This window comes from Harmonia axyridis, chromosome 1 (genome assembly GCF_914767665.1).
Source record: "Harmonia axyridis chromosome 1, icHarAxyr1.1, whole genome shotgun sequence".
NCBI lineage: Eukaryota > Metazoa > Arthropoda > Insecta > Coleoptera > Coccinellidae > Harmonia > Harmonia axyridis.
This window is the reverse complement of record NC_059501.1, coordinates 57345611-57364112: the sequence shown is the minus strand read 5'-3', so window position 1 is coordinate 57364112 and position 18502 is coordinate 57345611. Positions and strand designations below refer to the sequence as shown.

General features: G+C 34.0%; 1 protein-coding gene across 5 annotated transcripts; it reads left to right on the top strand.

Annotated features, from left to right (window-relative positions):
* Nucleotides 1–1507: 1507 nt before the first annotated feature.
* On the top strand, nt 1508–3129 carry LOC123670670. Of its 5 annotated transcripts, none has more exons than XR_006745954.1 (3): nt 1508–2451; nt 2497–2587; nt 2679–2847. XR_006745954.1 is itself a non-coding variant. In XM_045604195.1 (3 exons), the coding sequence occupies exons 2-3, from the start codon at nt 2569–2571 to the stop codon at nt 3065–3067; spliced, it is 408 nt and encodes a 135-aa protein (XP_045460151.1). In that variant the 5' UTR covers nt 1698–2417; nt 2497–2568; the 3' UTR covers nt 3068–3107. The 5 variants fall into 5 exon arrangements, 4 of the variants coding, with proteins under 4 accessions (XP_045460148.1, XP_045460151.1, XP_045460150.1 ...); XM_045604195.1 differs by having other exon boundaries at nt 1698–2417; nt 2679–3107; XM_045604194.1 differs by having other exon boundaries at nt 1698–2451; nt 2503–2587; nt 2679–3107.
* The last annotated feature ends 15373 nt before the right edge of the window (nt 3130–18502 follow it).

Sequence of the window (18502 nt, the reverse complement as noted above, 5' to 3'; positions counted from 1 at the left end):
TAATATATTTAGAGGGGAGTTTTGAAAAATTCATAACTTGAAAAACTATTGAATGTGATATTGTATATAGGATAATATCAGTGACGGCTCGTGCCCTCGAGATGTGGGTCGGCCACACACACACACACACATATATACATATATATATATATATTTTTTTTTAAATTCACACTAGCGTGGTTATATATATATATATATATAAATATATATAAATTTTCCCACACCCCTTATCATACTTATAACTATATAAATAAATATATATAAACAAATAGATTTCCACGTCACCCAAGAGGAAGGGTTGGTTTTTTGTTTTTAATGGGAAACCTCACCTAGAATAGCCCTATTATAACCCAATATAAAAATGTAGTTCTCAAATCAATGAAAACTGAAATAAAATGAAACTCTTGAAAAAACAGAAATAATAAAATATTCAATTATCAACATAAAATATATATTTGAATAAACATAGAGAAAACCTCTCACGAAAACATATAAATAAATGTATAAAATATAAAAAAATCTTATAAAGACCACAAAAAATATTGTGGAAATGACCGCATGCATTCTGGTCGAAAATGTATGAGCTTGCTTACCCTTTATTCATTTTTATAGATCAAATCAATTCGACGATCTTTCTTTGTCGCGAAGTCATCAATTATTTTTCTCGAAAAAAATGTTTCCTCTGGCTAGTTCTTTAACTAAACCTCTTTCGATTGATATCAGTGCCAGGTTATTTAAACGGTCTTGAGACATCATGTTCCTACTGAAAGATTTTATTCTTTTGAGCGCTGAAAAACTTCTTTCTACTGACGCGGATGTTGGTGGCAGGGACAAAATCATACAAAATAACTTATATAATTCAGGAACATCGGAAACAATATTATTTGAGAAAATGAATTCCGTAATACCATTCAGCATATTTGAATTGCCGAAGATAGCATTGTCCCAGTACATGATCAGAAAATCAATACCTAACTACTATCGAACGGCATAAATAAGTTTTTTCTGATTAAGACGTTATATCCCATAATAAACCATTCATTTGAATATATTTATTATATTTTCATGATCTGAAAATCAATAGCTACTATCGAACGGCATAAATAAGTTCTTTTCTGATTAGGACATAATGTCTCATAATTAACCATTCATTTAATTATCAAATATTTGAAATAAACTGTAAAAAGTTGCTGCTTGACGCTCTGCAATAGGATAACCGGCCAGCCGACCCTGTGTATTGGGAAGCGACCTTACATCGAGTTGTTGTGCCGTTCTACTGAGTGGTCGTATTCTGGGCGTATGTCGTAGTATCTTTTCCTTTACGTAGCGCTCTCGGTAGCGCTGGTTCCGCCATCGGCTCTCGGCCGACCTAACGTGATGAGATCAGCGTTGCCAACCGTACGGTAATTACCGTATTTGTACGGTAAATTGATGCCAAATACGGTATACGGTCCGAAGGGGCTACCGTACGCCAAAATACGGTAATTTCGTAATTTCAATTGCGATTTTTTTTTTTGAGCTCATTGTAATAGTGGCTTTTGAAATTGTAATGTATCGATAAAAAGAAGTTTTATTTCTGTGTAATAGCACAACATTCTATGTTCATGTAAAATAACAACCTGTAAAAATCATCTCAATTATAATTTACCGAAAATATCAAATTTGAATCAAAATTTTCAGTCAGATAAGGTAGTACTGCCGTATTTGCATAATATGATGGAGGAAGCTTATAGAAATTTTCTATTATGCTACATGGAAAGACAATACGTAACAAAAACTGCAATATCTGAAATAGATCCGTCTAACAAAACTTGGTTTTTACCAAAGAAAAATGTTTATGTTGGCATAGATGTAATGAATGAAATTTCTAAGCCCATTATTTCAGAAATGCCTCAGTTATTAGAAATGTTTTTTGAAAGATGCCAGCTTTTCTACTCATGTCTGTGTATAAATTAGAAAACGGTATGATTTCGACAATTTTATTTTGCCAAAATTGCAGATATTTGTGCCTAAAAATGCAGTTTCTTCAGATATACACCAGCAGTTCCCATCATTAGCTCATTTGCTCCAAAATATGACACGTTTTTATGACAGTAGTGAAGGTCAACTAATCGATGAACAGTGGAGGTTGCTGCCAGATTACCGTTTTACTGCTGATGAAGAAAAAAAAATAGACATCAACGAGGACATTGACATATTCTGGGGAAAACTCCAAAAATATACAAATGAAATGGGTGTATTTGAATTCCAGAAATTGTCACAGTTCGTACTGAATATATTATCCCTTCCACACTCAAATGCTGAATGCGAAAGAGTCTTCAGTAAAATAAACTTGGTTAAAACAAAATCAAGAAATAAGTTAATAACTAATACAATCAATGGTTGTTTATTAACGTCTCAGTGTGTGAAAAAAGATGGTAACTGCGTAGATTTTACACCTACTCAGAATATGTATGCAAGAATGAACAAAATTGATATGTATTCTAATTCTTCTAGTTCTAGTATCGAAGTTGATGAAGATGAATTTGTCATAGATGGTTGAAATATAAATTTTTGAAAAGAGGACACATGAATGCAAATCATATTTGTAAGTCTAGTTACTTGAAGTTGTTGAATGAAATTATCAATTCAAATTAGTGTTAAATGCAATAAGATGAAATTGTTTTTCTTTTTTCTAGATGTTACAATGGAATCAGAAGGTTTTACAGAAGCAAGTAGCAGTTCGGCCACCCCCAAACGTAGTGGTAGTAAGCTGAGCCCCTTAACCAACCAGAGAATTGAAAGAATGAAGGCTAAAATCAATTCTTTGAAGTGCAAAATATTTAGGCGTAAAGTTCCCCACTGTTTTTGCAAAGGAAGACCCATCGAGGCTACCAATAGAACAAATATCTCAAGATTGATATGTGAATCAAAACGATACCTTTCCAAAGATGCTCATATTATTTTTGCTAATGAGTTGAAAGCAGACTTTGTTAATAAATTCAACAGAAGATATGATGATGACTTGAAAGAAATGTGCTTGTTAAGTGAATACAAAAAATCAAAAACTAAGAAATCTATGCAATGAATAATGATTCACATTTAAGATTACTTATATATTACTTATTTTTATGTATATATTCTTCTGTAAATTTTATTATGTTTATTCAATTGAATTAAAAATTCCACTAATTTGACAAAGCATTTTTTCTTTCTCTCCCTAATCTTTGATTTAGGGCTTAGTTAAATTTTGACAAGTTTAAATTACAATTTGTAGGTTAGGTATGGCCATAGAATAGAAAGAATTGTTTATCTCTTTCTCTATGTACTTCTGTGGTTCTGTGTACGGTAAAAGTGTCCCAAATACGGTAATTTCTCGTCTCTGATACGGTAATCTCAAGATTTTGGGTTGGCAACGCTGGATGAGATGCTTTCAGTGATATTCCAGGAGTTGCAATTGTATAATTGTAACATTTGTGTTACATTTCAGACCTAATGTTACGGTGTTACGTACAATTCTGGAATAACTTGTTTGGGGTGATGTTACGAAAAGTAACCATTTACGATTGTGGTTTGTTACAATTTATGAAAGGGAATAACAACGCTGGATGCTTTGGAAATCGAATATTAGGTGGGTCCGAAAGAAAATATTGGCCGGTATAAGTTATATTTTCCTGTTCTGAGTGGAAATATTCATTACCGAGGGAATTTGGATATCGAAATCGATAACTCCGATTGAGTTTGAATGAATTGAATATCTAGAACTATTTTCTATTTCCTGATAATTTTTGGGTCGGCCCGGCCGACCCTGCCGACCCCGACGAGCTGTCACTGGATAATATGGAATTCACACTCTTGAATATTTATTGAAATTAATTTCTGGAAAAATGATTTTTGCAAAATTTAATTCCTTCTATTTTAGTTTTAAAGAATTTTCTGATCAATGTGAATAGCTCTCATTGTTTCTGAGAACAGCACTGGACTTCGAAATTTTATTAATTTCAATAATAAATCTTTGGATGAACGCCTCTCGGAATTTAATGGTCTATGTTTAGGAATCTATAGATTCCAAAAATCGAATAATAAATTCAGAGCTCTATTCAAAAACTTAAAAGGTGCTATTTCCATAATATTTTTTCTCTAATAATGTGGTTATTCCGTTCATTCTTCCACATCTTGTAGAACAAAATCGTGCGAGAATATATCAGAAACGCACAGTTTTCATGGTTATATTTTATTATTCTATGTTGTTACTCCGAACTTTCCGCCACGGCTTTATCTGTCAATTGACCATATTCACCGTCGCCATATTGTTATGCGACAATACCAACTACCCAGTGTTCCCAACGGAGAAATATTGAGTTTACTACAAAAATACCGCTAATATCAAAAATACTATCAGCCATAAAGACTATTCTTCCACTGACTATTTCCAAAAATGGAGCGAAGCATTCATTTATACACTCGGCCACAATTAATTTGTTCAGAAAACCACCTTTCACTAATCTTTTTATTTCCAAAAGTTGAAATTTTTGCACAATGTTGTCCCAAACAAGCCTATCTGGCGGAGCAGCCAGAAAAGGTACACATAAACTTCACTTATAAACTTTATATTGTGGAATTTTTCTAGTAAACTCAATATTTCTTCGTTGGGAACACTGGGTAGTTGGTATTGTCGCATAACAATATGGCGACGGTGAATATGGTCAATTCATCAATTTGCCTTAAAGAAATCAGTTCTGCCAACCAACATTTTTCAATGCAAAAATCACTAAAATATATTTATGGAAATATTTCATTAATTTCAATGAAAATGCAATGAATTAGAGAAAATAATGTATAATACTCGTACAGAAGGCTCATTCTACCACTCGTTAATTCCAAAACTCGCCACTTCGTGGCTCGTTTTTGAATTTTGAACTCGTGGAAGAATATCAATGCCTTCTGCACTTGTATTATAAGTAACTATTCTCTAATTCTGTGGTTATTCCGTTCATTCTTCCACATCTTGTAGAACAAAATCGTGCGAGAATATATCAGAAACGCACAGTTTTCATGGTTATATTTTATTATTCTATGCTGGTATTCCGAACTTTCCGCCACGGCTTTATCTGTCAATTGACCATATTTACCGTCGCCATATTGTTATGCGACAATACCAACTACCCAGTGTTCCCAACGAAGAAATATTGAGTTTACTAGAAAAATTCCACAATATAAAGTTTCTAAGTGAAGTTTATGTGTACCTTTTCTGGCTGCTACGTCAGATAGGCTTGTTTGGGACAATATTTTGCAAAAATTTCACCTTTTGGAAATAAAAACATTAGTGAAAGGTGGTTTTCTGAACAAATTAATTGTGGCCGAGTGTATAAATGAAGGCTTCGCTTCATTTTTGGAAATAGTCAGTGGAAGAATAGTCTCTATGGCTGATAGTATTTTTGATATTAGCGGTATTTTTCTAGTAAACTCAAAATTTCTCCGTTGGGAACACTGGGTAGTTGGTATTGTCGCAAAACAATATGGCGACGGTGAATATGGTCAATTCATCAATTTGCCTTAAAGAAATCAGTTCTGCCAACCAACATTTTTCAATGCAAAAATCACTAAAATATATTTATGGAAATATTTCATTAATTTCAATGAAAATGCAATGAATTAGAGAAAATTATGTATAATACTCGTACAGAAGGCTCATTCTACCACTCGTTAATTCCAAAACTCGCCACTTAGTGGCTCGTTTTTGAATTTTGAACTCGTGGAAGAATATCAATGCCTTCTGCACTTGTATTATAAATAACTATACTAATATCAATTGCTTTACTGTATTTATCCTTCTAGCTCTAGATACATTTCTCTAAAACTTAACATTACATCACCATAAAATCGAAAACATATTGCTACGATACTAAATACAATATTTTATATGAATTTTTTTTCTCGGAACGGATAACACCTGGTTCAAATCCCACCGCGATCTATCCATTAATTTTTTTCAATGATAATTTAATTTTTTTCACGTTTCGATATATTCTTCATAGAAAGAAGAGATAATAAACCATAGTGTGAAATTCCATCAATTTTTGATGTAACACAAGGTTCCCGGTGCGGAAACCAGTGTAAGCCGTGATACACAATTGTGCATGGTTCGCGAAATTGTCCGATCCGATTGAAAGCCCAGCGTTCTGAAGTTCCAGACTTCACATCTAGCTGAAAATTAGTGCTTTACCCGCTAAAAATTTCTCAAGAGCTGGAAATCATTTGAACCCCTTTTAGGGGTCCCGAATAACAGGTATCGAGTTTGCGACGGTTTCTAGGTTATGTTTCGGATTTGAGAGCCTAAAAACCGCGAAATGTTTGCACTTTTTTCAGTATTTCGCTTATAACTCGGAAAGTATGCATCCTACATAAAATTTCATGATTTTACTCTTCGAAGAACATTAAATTTAGCTTCTGATGGTGTTTAAAACATTGGAATCGGTTGAGCCATTCAGTCGTAATCGACCATTAAAAAGATAACAGGACTGACACACCTAACAAAACCTCTAAAGGTCTATATTTTGAATATTTCTAACGTTTCCGAGGACCTTGTCATATCAGCATCAAAAAGGCTTAAGAACAAACTGACTGTGGGACCAGATGGTATCCCGGTTAGACTCGTAAAGTCTCATATAGATTTGTTCGCCCGACCTCTATGCATCATATACAATTTGATGATAAAATCCGGCATTTTTCCGAATATCTGGAAAATTTCGCGCATTTGCCCAATTTTAAAGTCGGGAAAGAATTCGGAGATTGTTAATTACAGGCCGATTGCTCTTATATCAGTTTTTTCTAAGTTGATCGAGATAGTTTTGTCTGATATAAGGTGTGTGAATAAGTCTTTCCCGTTTTTTGTAAGAGATGGCGCCACCAATACTGTGCGAGTATTTAATGGTTACATATGTCATAATCAAAGCTTATTCATCTGTCAACAATTCCACACTAACACATTAGTTGAAATTTTTTAGCATCATAAATTTTTGAAATCGTGAAAATGTCGAAATTTGAGCCGAGTCGACGTCATTTGCGGGAAGTTTCACTTTATTGGTTCAATTTGAAGAAATCTGCTGCCGAGGCGCATCGGTTGCTTCAGGAAGCTTATGGAGAAGGTTGTGTCGATGATTCAAGTGTTCGCGGATGGTTTCGACGCTTCAAAAGTGGCGATTTCGACAAATCTTTGAAGATCAAGAATTGGCGACTTTGCTTGATGAAGATTCGTGTCAAACGCAAGAAGAACTTGCTGAAGCATTGGGAGTTGACCGAACAACCATTTCCAAGCGTTTGAAAGCCATGGGAATGATCCAAAAGCAAGGAAATTGGGTGCCGTACGAACTGAAGCTGAGAGACGTCGAACGGCGTTTTTTCACTTGCGAACAGCTGCTTCAGCGACATAAAAGAAAGGGTTTTCTGCATCGTATCGTGACTGGCGATGAAAAGTGGATCCGTTACGATAATCAGAAGCGAAGAAAATCATGGGGACCACCCGGCCATGCATCATCATCGACGGCCAAGCCAAATATTCATGGCGCCAAGCTCATGCTCTGTATATGGTGGGACCAGCTAGGTGTGGTTTACTATGAGCTTCTGAAACCGAATGAAAGGATCACAGGCGAGGTCTATCGACGACAATTGATGCGTTTGAGCCGCGCACTGCGAGAAAAACGGCCACAATACTCCGACAGGCACGACAAAGTTATTTTGCAACATGACAATGCTCGCCCACATGTTGCACAGCCGGTGAAAACATACTTAGAAACGCTCAAATGGGAAGTCCTACCCCACCCGCCGTATAGTCCAGACATTGCTCCGTCTGATTACCATCTCTTCAGATCGATGACGCATGGCCTGGCTGACCAGCACTTCCATTCCTACGAGGAAGCCAAAAAATGGGTGGATGACTGGATAGAGGCCAAACCGGTCGAATTTTTTCGCAACGGGATTCGTATGTTGCCAGAAAGATGGGGAAAAGTTGTAGCTAGCGATGGCCAATACTTTCAATAATTCATTTGTAACCATTTTTTCACAATAAAGGCCCAAAATTTGAAAAAAAAACGGGAAAGACTTATTCACACACCTTATAATTTATGACCATGTTAGGGCATCATTGTCTGAGTATCAACACGGTTTTGTCAGATCTCGGAGCACTGCATCGAATCTGTGTATTTTCACTCAATATGTTTCCAAGTCACTCGATTCTCGGAATCAGGTAGATGTGGTCTATACGGACTTTAGCAAGGCGTTCGATCGTGTCTCGCATCAACAGCTGCTGAGGAAGCTGTCCAACTTTGGTATTACGGGTGCTCTCCTGTCTCTGCTGGAATCTTATCTAAGAGAACGGAAACAATTTGTTGAATATGAGGGAGTAAGGTCGTTTTCACTTGTTTCGACCTCGGGCGTACCACAGGGTTCTAATTTAGGACCACTGTTATTTCTCCTGTTCATCAATGACATTTCGGATATTTTTTGTTCTCAAAAATTACTTTTTGCGGATGATTTAAAGATTTACAGGGAGATTGGGGATCGCCGGGATTGTTTATTGTTGCAAGGTGACCTCGACAGATTGCATACATGGTGTGTGGAAAATAAATTATTCCTAAACATAAGTAAATGTAAAACTATGACGTTCACTAGGAGAGGAGGTCATCCCCTATTGCTTATGATTAACACGCTATTACAAAAAGTAAATGAGTCAAGGGACCTGGGTATAGTTTTCGATCCGAAACTCACGTTTTCTTCCCATATTGCAAATATAACGGCAAGTGTCATGAGGATGATGGGTTTTGTGATTCGTAATTGTAGGGAATTTTCATCCTTTGCAGCAATTTCCTCTGTGTACCAAACTTTGGTGAGGAGCAAATTGACATATTGCAGTTCAGTGTGGAATCCTTGCCAGGCAAAATATGTAGCTTGCATTGAGGGTGTACAGAGGAGGTTTCTCAAATTCGGTTTTCAGAGGAAACATGGTGTTTATCCCGATACAGGATACAGTTACGACTCTCTTTTGGATGAGTTTAATTTCATTTCGCTCAGAAAGGTCCGCGAAATTAATGATTTAGTCTTCCTTTATAAGATAATTCACGGACGGATCGATTCGACAATTCTTCTTTCGTCAGTTTGTTTGAATGTTCCTCGTTTTACATCCAGATCACATTTAACTTTTCATATTGATGTACCTAATACTCAGCATCATTTTCATTGTCCACTTACGTCAATGTGCAGAAGTTATAATAATCTTCAGAGTGTGGATATATTTTTCTTGTCTTTATACCAATTTAGGCACTTATTGTTCAGTGCACTTCAGAATTAAATTATATTTTAGAATATTTTTTTTGTAGTAGGCTTATCATGATTTGTTTCTTTTTGTTTTGATAGTATAATTATTGTATAATCTTATAAGATAGTTTAATTATGTACACCTGTAATTGGGCTTTACGGCCTGTTGGATGTATTATTTTCAAAATAAAATAAAATAAAATAAATAAAATAAATAAAATAAATAAAATAAATAAAATAAATGAAATAAATAAAATAAATAAAATAAATAAAATAAATAAATTAAATAAAATAAATAAAATAAATAAAATAAATAAAATAAATAAAATAAATAAAATAAATAAAATAAATAAAATAAATAAAATAAATAAAATAAATAAAATAAATAAATAAAATAAAATATATTGTGCCCTCCTTCAAAGCTATTCTCGTCATTACGCGATCCATAACAGCTCGCCTTCCACCTCTAGAGTTCTATAATGAACTCCAGTATCTGCGATAGCTTCAAGGAGGCTACTTCCTAAGGCTAGGAACATAGTGAAGCGACCAAGAGGTGCGAAGAGGATAGTAGAGAGGATAGAGGCGAATTCAAACAAATATATTCTAATAGGGTAGTACATAGTGCAGCGATCCCGAATGCGGTTGCGCGAGGCGGTTAAGCGAGGATAGAGGCGAGATCGGGGAAGTTTGTTTTCCTTCATCGCCGCGCGGCTACGCAATCAATAAATAAAATTGGATATTGACGCATTCATAAGTTCGATATTTGTGAAAAGTAATTTGTGGAATCAGAGAGATGCTCAACATCATAATTGATATATTTTGGACAAGTTATGGTATGCTGTACCGGATGAAATGAAACAAACAAGTAAATAATCCGTGGGAGTGATAGGATCGCGAATGAAATTAGTCCAGTTTTTCATTAATTTAGATTCAATTTTTTCCAGAATGTAGTCGTTGCAAATGCAATATTCATACGGAAATATGAAAGAAATTTCTCTGGATGATCGCGTTATTCTTTATACAAGTGATGAAATTCACCATGTACTTTCCTAGATTTATTAATTTCGTGAACACTACAACAAGTTCTTCTATTTTCATCATTTTTCATTACATACCAGAGTTTCAATAACGAATTTTCTAACAGTATAAATCCATTTTTCGGAAACGCGCCTCCTGTATAATAATCAAACTCGACTATCGCCTTAATTTCTTGTTCGCCTCACTATGAGATGACACCTCGTCATCGCCGCTACTCTCGGGAACCGCTATCCTTTCTGCTATCCTCTTCGCACCTCTTGGTCGCTTCACTATATTCCTAGCCTATCTTAAACAAGTTTCATGTCCAAAGTAGATTTTTCGTTGTCTAGTGATGGCGAGGAATTACGTCACCAGTTGATCCAAAGTTTCTTCCTCTCCCCACAGAATCTGCACTCGTAATTTTCTGTTAGACCCAAGCTGACGAGGTGTTTCCTGATGTGGCAATGCCCTGTAAGCAAATCCAGTAAGGATGCAGTAGCGACGCCAGCTTTCAAAAACAGGGGTGACCAAGAGGAGGGCCAAATTAAAGCGGAATTATAGTTCTGCTAAGCTTTTAGCCCTAGTATATCGAATTTTAGGGGGGGAGGCCCCCGCCCTTCCCCCCTAGCGTCGCCACTGTAAGGATGTGAGGAATCCTAAGGATGTGTAGTATATTCTATCCAGTATATTCCATCCAGATACATCTTGGATCTTACAATGTTAAAGTTTCGAAGTAACTTTTGGGAATCATCCAATCCTGAAAGATTCCGCTAAAGTGTTTCTTTTTCGGTTTTGTCCTTCTCCTGAAATTCTTTTTTGTAGGTATATTTGCTTATACCATAGAAAGGTCCGTGCTAATGAAAGGAGTTTGTGCTTTTTTTCAGGGAAGTATGTTGGACTCTTCATTCGCGAGTGGCCGGGAACCCAGACAGAAAAGACCTTGTTATCCTAGTCTATTTCACTGAGTTTTCTTCGACACTCCTATACCATCTTAAAACTAATGATATGAGCTGTTTTGATTGCAGCCTGACCATCAAAGTGTATCGCTATATCACATTTCCAATAGTCTCTTACAGCTACACACATCTTTCGATTGCAAGCTCTGCCTGAAAGACTCTTTTGATACAAAAATGTTTTCTAAGTGAAAATATCACTCTTTGTAGTGAAATAATTGCTGATATCCATATTTTATTGAAATCGAATAGGCGCTCTCAACTAGTTATTAAAATACAAATATGTACTAAATTACATATTTAAGAACTTCTTTTTCTCTTTACTATAGACTTATGGAGCATTGTACTTTCAAACAATGAAGGACGTTTTTTGATGAAATCGATAAAACATCCTTTGATAAGTTTGACAAGGCGATTTTAAGTTAAAAAATAATATATAACAGAGGCTTCTGTAAAGAAAATTTAGATAAATTAGTCAAAATAGGGCTGAGTTCTTCTATGATGTATATTAAGTATTTTGGTAGTCTCTTTGCGCTGAGCTCAGAGAGGACGTCTGTAAGCTTCAATCTATCGAAGGCCTAGGTAAGGTCCACAAAAAGTATATACAAGCTGGTCATATTCAATAACTCTTTCAGTCTTTCTATAACTTAGTATTCTTACAATACAGTTCCAAATACTCCTGAACCCATATCTTTCAGAGGCCGTCTTCATTATTTCCAACCTGAACTTCTTCAATGTGAATTTTGGTTACCTTGAGTTTTCTGCGGTTTTTCATTATTTCTACCTTTTTTTCATAACTTTCTAATTTTACGAATAACGGTCTTGGCGTACCACTTGGCTTAGATGTTCCAATTCTAAAACATTGAGTGTTGGATTCTCAACCTCATCACAGTGCTATTCAAAATCATCCCTCGGGTTTTTGCCTTTGATTTCAGCTAATCCATATATTCTGATGTACCGACTTTTAAAATTTTGGTCTAGAGAGTTTATTCTATCTCTTAATTTTTCTATATGTTTTCTCCTTTTCTTTAAGTTTTGCATCCATTTTTTCTTTCGAATACGATGCTCACCCGTTCTATTACTTTTTGAATGAAATTCCCATTTTCGAAAATGTCATTTAGGTCAAGTTTTACACCAATTTTGATTTCTTCCCTAATCCCGCGTATTTGATACCTTGTGTCCTTGTGAGAGGCATAATTTATCGTGTTATTATTAATATTATTGCACGTTCGGAAATTCGTCCCAGTAAAATAATAATTATCGGAGCAGCTACCATACGTCTACTCATATTGACACATGAATAATCAAATATACAATATATACAGAGCTTATTTCTTTTAATATTATTATGAATTGATATTTTCGTATTTTTTACTTGGATGTGATTGCACCTTTTGTATTTGAATAATTCAGCAGCATACAAACTTCCTAGGTTGTATATTTGAACATTTATTTCGTTATTTCTCACAATACATGTAACTTTCAATCATGATTATTTAATCGAAATATCATAATCCTATGTATGTATTGTTCATATTATTATATATATTATATTATTGATATAATATATTTGATTGAATATACTTCTGTTTTTCTGACTCAAATTACCCTTCAGAGTTAGTTGAAAATTGGTTGTTTGATATCGCTGCAAAAGCAAGCATTTCGTTCGGGAATAGTATTTGAAATTCCCGCGACATTACTTTAGTTCGTGCGTTTAACGCACGAGGCCGCTGCTTAGCAGGCGCGTTCAGTGCTGCCAACCCTACCTAAATTTAGGTAGATCTACCTAAATTCGAACTAATCTACCTAACTACCTTTTTTGAGCTCGATCTACTTTAATTCAGCTCCGAGGGAACTTTACGGTTTTAGATCAACGACAAACCGTTTTACCAGTAACGTGACTATGAAAAAAATCTATTCCTTATTAACGCTCTCACATCTTAATTTTTACGCACGCCATTGGATACGAAGATCTCCGGAGATCAGCGGCGGAGTTTCAGAAACATACAGATGCAAAGAAAGGACCGAAATGGGTAATAAACTAATAAATAACGATGGCTGCGCCTCAATACGCACTTGCTTGATAGAAAAATAGCGATAGTAAGTATGGTTGCATGTACGTAGGAAAAATAGATAGGTTCGTATTGCTCGCAGATTAATTGAATCGATTCCTATGCTTAAAAAAAAACAATAAAATAAGATCGTCGAAAGGAATGAGATGAGACCCTCTGAATGCATCGAAGGCTGCCGTCGAGAAGCAATAAAAGACCCTTTTGGGTGTTAAAATAATAAAAGTTTTTGGACAACAAGCGTTTTCTTGCAAATTATCCACATCTGTTGAAATGAAATATTTGAAAAAATAAAAAATTCTTTCGTGTTCAAGTAGTAAAGAAAACAACTTTCTTTAAAGCAGGCTGTTTTAGTAGAATTGCTGAATCGGGATATTGCGATTTTGACGAAACAGAAAAGGTGTCGTTTTGTATAGGTAAGTTTTTTGCTGAATTTATCGAAAATATGAGTGCCAGTGATAGTGGAGGCGAAGGAACAAGTCGTGGTCCGTTACCGAAGAAAAGAAAGTATTACCAGACCTATAAGAGCGATTGGGAAAAATTATCATTATTTTATATATATTTAAATTTTAATTTTAAATTAGTACATAAATATATTTCTTTGTTTTTCAATTTTTTTTATTATGTAAATTCTTATATTTTTTTAAAAATTCATAAATTTTTATTATTAATAAAGTATAATTCTATGGACTCAGTTCGCTCAAAACTCCTAAAAAAAAGGAAAAAATAATCTACCTAAATTTGGCAATATCTACCTAAATTTCGAACCTCTATCTACCTTTATTTGAGCTCAGTGGGTTGGCAGCACTGGGCGAGTTGGGCATTTAGTGAAATAGTTTATGGTACCGGTGTTCTTCAAGTTAAGTAGTCAAGTTTTGAGTCTGAACATAAACGTAGTGGTTGTGCTTATAGACCAATAGGATGGATCGGCAGAATATTCGCCGATGTGTTTACTGCCAAGTACCAAAACCAAAGGAAACAATCACTTTAAAAGAAATACAAAGGGTGATGGTGAGTTAACTTCATCGAAATTTTTCTGTATTCCATTTTGATTTTAAGAGTCCAGTGGGAAACCGCCCGTAATCGACATCCGGGGGTGAATAAGATTTTAAGAGGTTTTTGAAGAATTTTAAGGATTGAAATGCGACGACGCACTCACATATTGTGAATCTGCATAGTTGATGATTCAAATAACAGGTTTTTCTGTAATATTTTTCAAATTATTTTTCCGTTAACTTTAAAATTCGTTTATTTCTAAATTTGCTTTCCTTGGTCTCTTTATTCATTAATTCCACTACCTATCAGTTGCTTCACTACAATAATCTCCCTTATTGCTCGAGAAAATGTTACATACATTTCTGAGGAAAAATCGTGTAATCAAATTGAAAGAATTATTTCTTCAGAAAATATCCAACAATTTAAGTTATTCATGGTGCTGAATTTATTATATTTCACCGAAAAGTCGAATTGTGTAATTACTGATTCAAATTATTGCATTGTGTATACAAATATACTTGATTGATAACTCTTGTTTTATTTTTGAAGAGTCATGTGGATCAGGCCCTAAATTACATCATAGAGAATGGAGTTGGAATAGTAGCAGATACTGAACCCGTCGTAAGATATCCAAGAGCTCCTGGAAATTAATATATCGTTCTGATGACCGAAAATCAGTTGTATAAAACTGGCACCGATTCCTTAAACTAATAAATTATATAATATCAGTTAGTTATGTATAAATATCAAAAAATGAACAAATCAATAAAATATTCTTAAAATTAACTCAACTTAGTTTCTATTCTTAGAATATATTTTTAAATTGCAACACACAGCCCTTTCAATTCCAGTCACAATGTCTTTGGTACGTTTTTAAACGTTTGCACACTACGATAGAATGAGATTCATTCAGATTTTATAATTCGATTCTAATCAGATGATTCGCAATGAATCAACACGAATAAATTTTCTTAATAATATGTGAGTTTTTCTATTGATTCATCGTACCCTAAGAAAAAATTCAGAAAGATGGTGCTGGAAATTCTGAGTGGATGCGTAGGTGGAAATAAAGTTTGAAAACAGGATACAATTCGTTGATATTTCAGGGATATGGGTATAATTCTGCACTTAAATTTTTTTTTTTCGTTTCGTTTTCTCTTTTCACCTTTCAAGTTGTTTTTTTTTTTTAATTTATTTTTGGCGTCATATTTTGGAATTATTCTGATTAAATTATTGAGTTCTTTTAGGGTTAGTTGAACAGACGTTTGGGGTATGAAATGCTCCGAACGAACTTAACCTCGCCCTCTATATATGTATATATGTTAAAGCAAGTGTATTAGAATTTCTGTGCAATAAAGTCCTTTATTATTATTATTATTATTATTTTTTCAATTTACAGCGTGAGTCAATAGTGCCGAAGAAATGGAGACCATTTGAATAAACAGAAACATAGTCTTAATTATCTTAAGGAATTCGAAATGACTGCATATTTTCAGCTGAAAAATTCTCATCAATAAATACCTATTTTTCAAGTAAATGTTGATGTATGTACCGAGTTTTTCTCTATAATTTGACCCCTCCTTTAACTTTGTTAATAAAAGAGGTACAAAAAAATGTTTTCTACAAAAGTATCACGAAATCTACTAGGGTTTTTCAAAATGATTTCACAAAACAAAATTATAGAGTGGGCAACATATTGATAGCAACTTCATTTTTTCAAATGGAACACCCTATATATTTTTTATATTTGACTAGCTCTTTTTCCCCTGGTTTCGAATATATAATATATGTTTGGCCTATCTCTCTTATTCTGAGTACCACAGGCACAGAGTTTCAAATTTCAACAACCACCTGGCAAGCTAAGTAATTAGTTTTCAAGTGGAAGGCTGCGATAACTCAAAATCCCCTTTTTGAGTTATCTCGTTGGCAACGATATGACATACGTTTTTCATTACAAATTGGAATTGAATGATTTGTATGCAACTCCATATATTCTCTCCTTGTAGCTTCCTCATTTTTATTGTTCTCCCCATAAAGCGAAAATATTTCAAATTTTTCCGCTTCTGTGTAGTGCATATTCGATGAATATGCAAAACAAACGTATGTTATATATCATTGCCAACGAGATAACTCAAAAAAGAACATTCGGAATTATCGCAGCCTTCCAATTGAAAATAGATTACTAAGCTTGCCTGGTAGTTCTTGAAATTTGAAACTCTGTGGTACTCAGAAAGATAGGCCAAACATATGTTATATATTCGAAATCAGGTAAAAAAGCTCAAATATAGAAAAATATACAGGGTGTTCAATTTGAAAAAATGAAGTTGCTGTCGATATGTTGTCCACTCTGTATATATTTCGTTTTGTGAAATCATTTTAAAAAACACTAGTCGATTTCGTGAAACTTTTGTGAAAAACTTGTTTTTGTACCTCTTCTAGTAACAAAGTTGAAGGGGGGGGGGGTCAAATTATGGTGAAAAACCCGGTACATATAAGTGTTCTTTTGATGAGTAACAAACTTAATTAAAAAAAATAAGCAATATAATTCGGCCAATTAAACCTTGAAATTTGAAATATTACCCCCTTCTCATTGGTTAGAGGGAATGAAAATAAATTGTAACAATTTGAAAAAAAAAATTTTAAGAATTTGGTTTTTCAAGTTGGGGTAACCCACTTATTCGTCAACTCTATTTATGCCCATGTTCGACTCAATAGCTCTTTTATTGAATTGCATAGTTTTCGATAATTCTGTTGTTTGGGTTGCTTGTATTGATATGATATTGTTTTTTCATTCTAGGAAAATAAATTTATTCAAGAAATAAATACACATATAATATGATTGGAAATATGATCGGCAATGCGCAAAATATCGATATATGAACCCATAGATAATAAAAGAATTTTTATGTACTTCTCTTCTAGTTTGTAACCATTATGTGAATCGATGTTGAAGTTGATCTAATTGATATAATTTTATAAAAATTGTATTCTCCCGGAGATCATAGATAGTATGAAAGTTCCTTAGACAGAATGTTGAAATTCAACCATTGTCCGACCCACTGAGTTATACTTCAATGTGTTGGACTTCCCCTTGCTTAATAAAAAAAAGTTTTTGAAATTTAAATAAACATGTAAAATATGAATATAAAGGACTTTTTATTTGACGATAACACTTTTTATCCGATTTCTATGAAACAAAGCTTGAATATTGATCTAAGATGACGAAAATTTCTCCATAAAATTAACCAATAATAATCATTTTACTTTCCTTCGAAATGGACACGTCAGTAAAAAAACGGTTTATGAGTTTATTATCGCTTTCAATATGAGTACTTTTATTGCACTGCGAGCTCGTCTTTGTCCGAGGTTTATTATTTTCCTTTATCTATCCGCTTTCTCGGCATCGGCTCTTTTTTTGATATCTGTGATTTTTGCATTCGTCATCGGTATACACTTACCCGTTGTTTTCGGTTTTTTGTATCATTTTCGTCACAAAATTATAATACTGTAGTTATCAAAGAACTGAATTGAGTAATTCGCATCGGAAAATTGTCTGGTCTGTGTTATACAATTTATTATGTTTCATTCAATTTTTGTTGTTGCATATATCAGTTTTGAATTGATTATATCTAAACGGTGTTCCTAAATTGGAGGTACAAATGAAAATGACTGATTTCTCGAATCTTTTTAGGAAAATAGTCCTTTAATATGAGTCTGCAAATTCTTTGTTTTTGAGATACCGGTGTTAAAGTTCAAGTTTTTTTCTCACACCTAACACCTTTCCTTCACAAGATATTCAACTTGAATTGGTATAGATATTCCAGTTTAAAGTTTTCATCTTGTGATATGCTTATTTTGTATGCAAATCTACAGGGTGATATTTTTTCTGGAAGGGCACCTGCTTATTTCCACCAGAACTATTTTTTGGTGAAACAAATAAATATAAAAAGAAACTCTGGTCTAGTAATACACCTTCTGGTTTGTTGTAGTTTTGTCTTATCTGTTATCGATTTAGAGACAAAAATCGAATAGCTCTGCAGTAATCCTCACGATGAACCAAATTATTATAAACATGCAGTTGAACTATGAGGAATGAATGAATTATTATTTATTATAAATTTTGGTATTTATTTACTCATTCTGTAGCGAAGATTAATAAAGATACGATAAACTGTT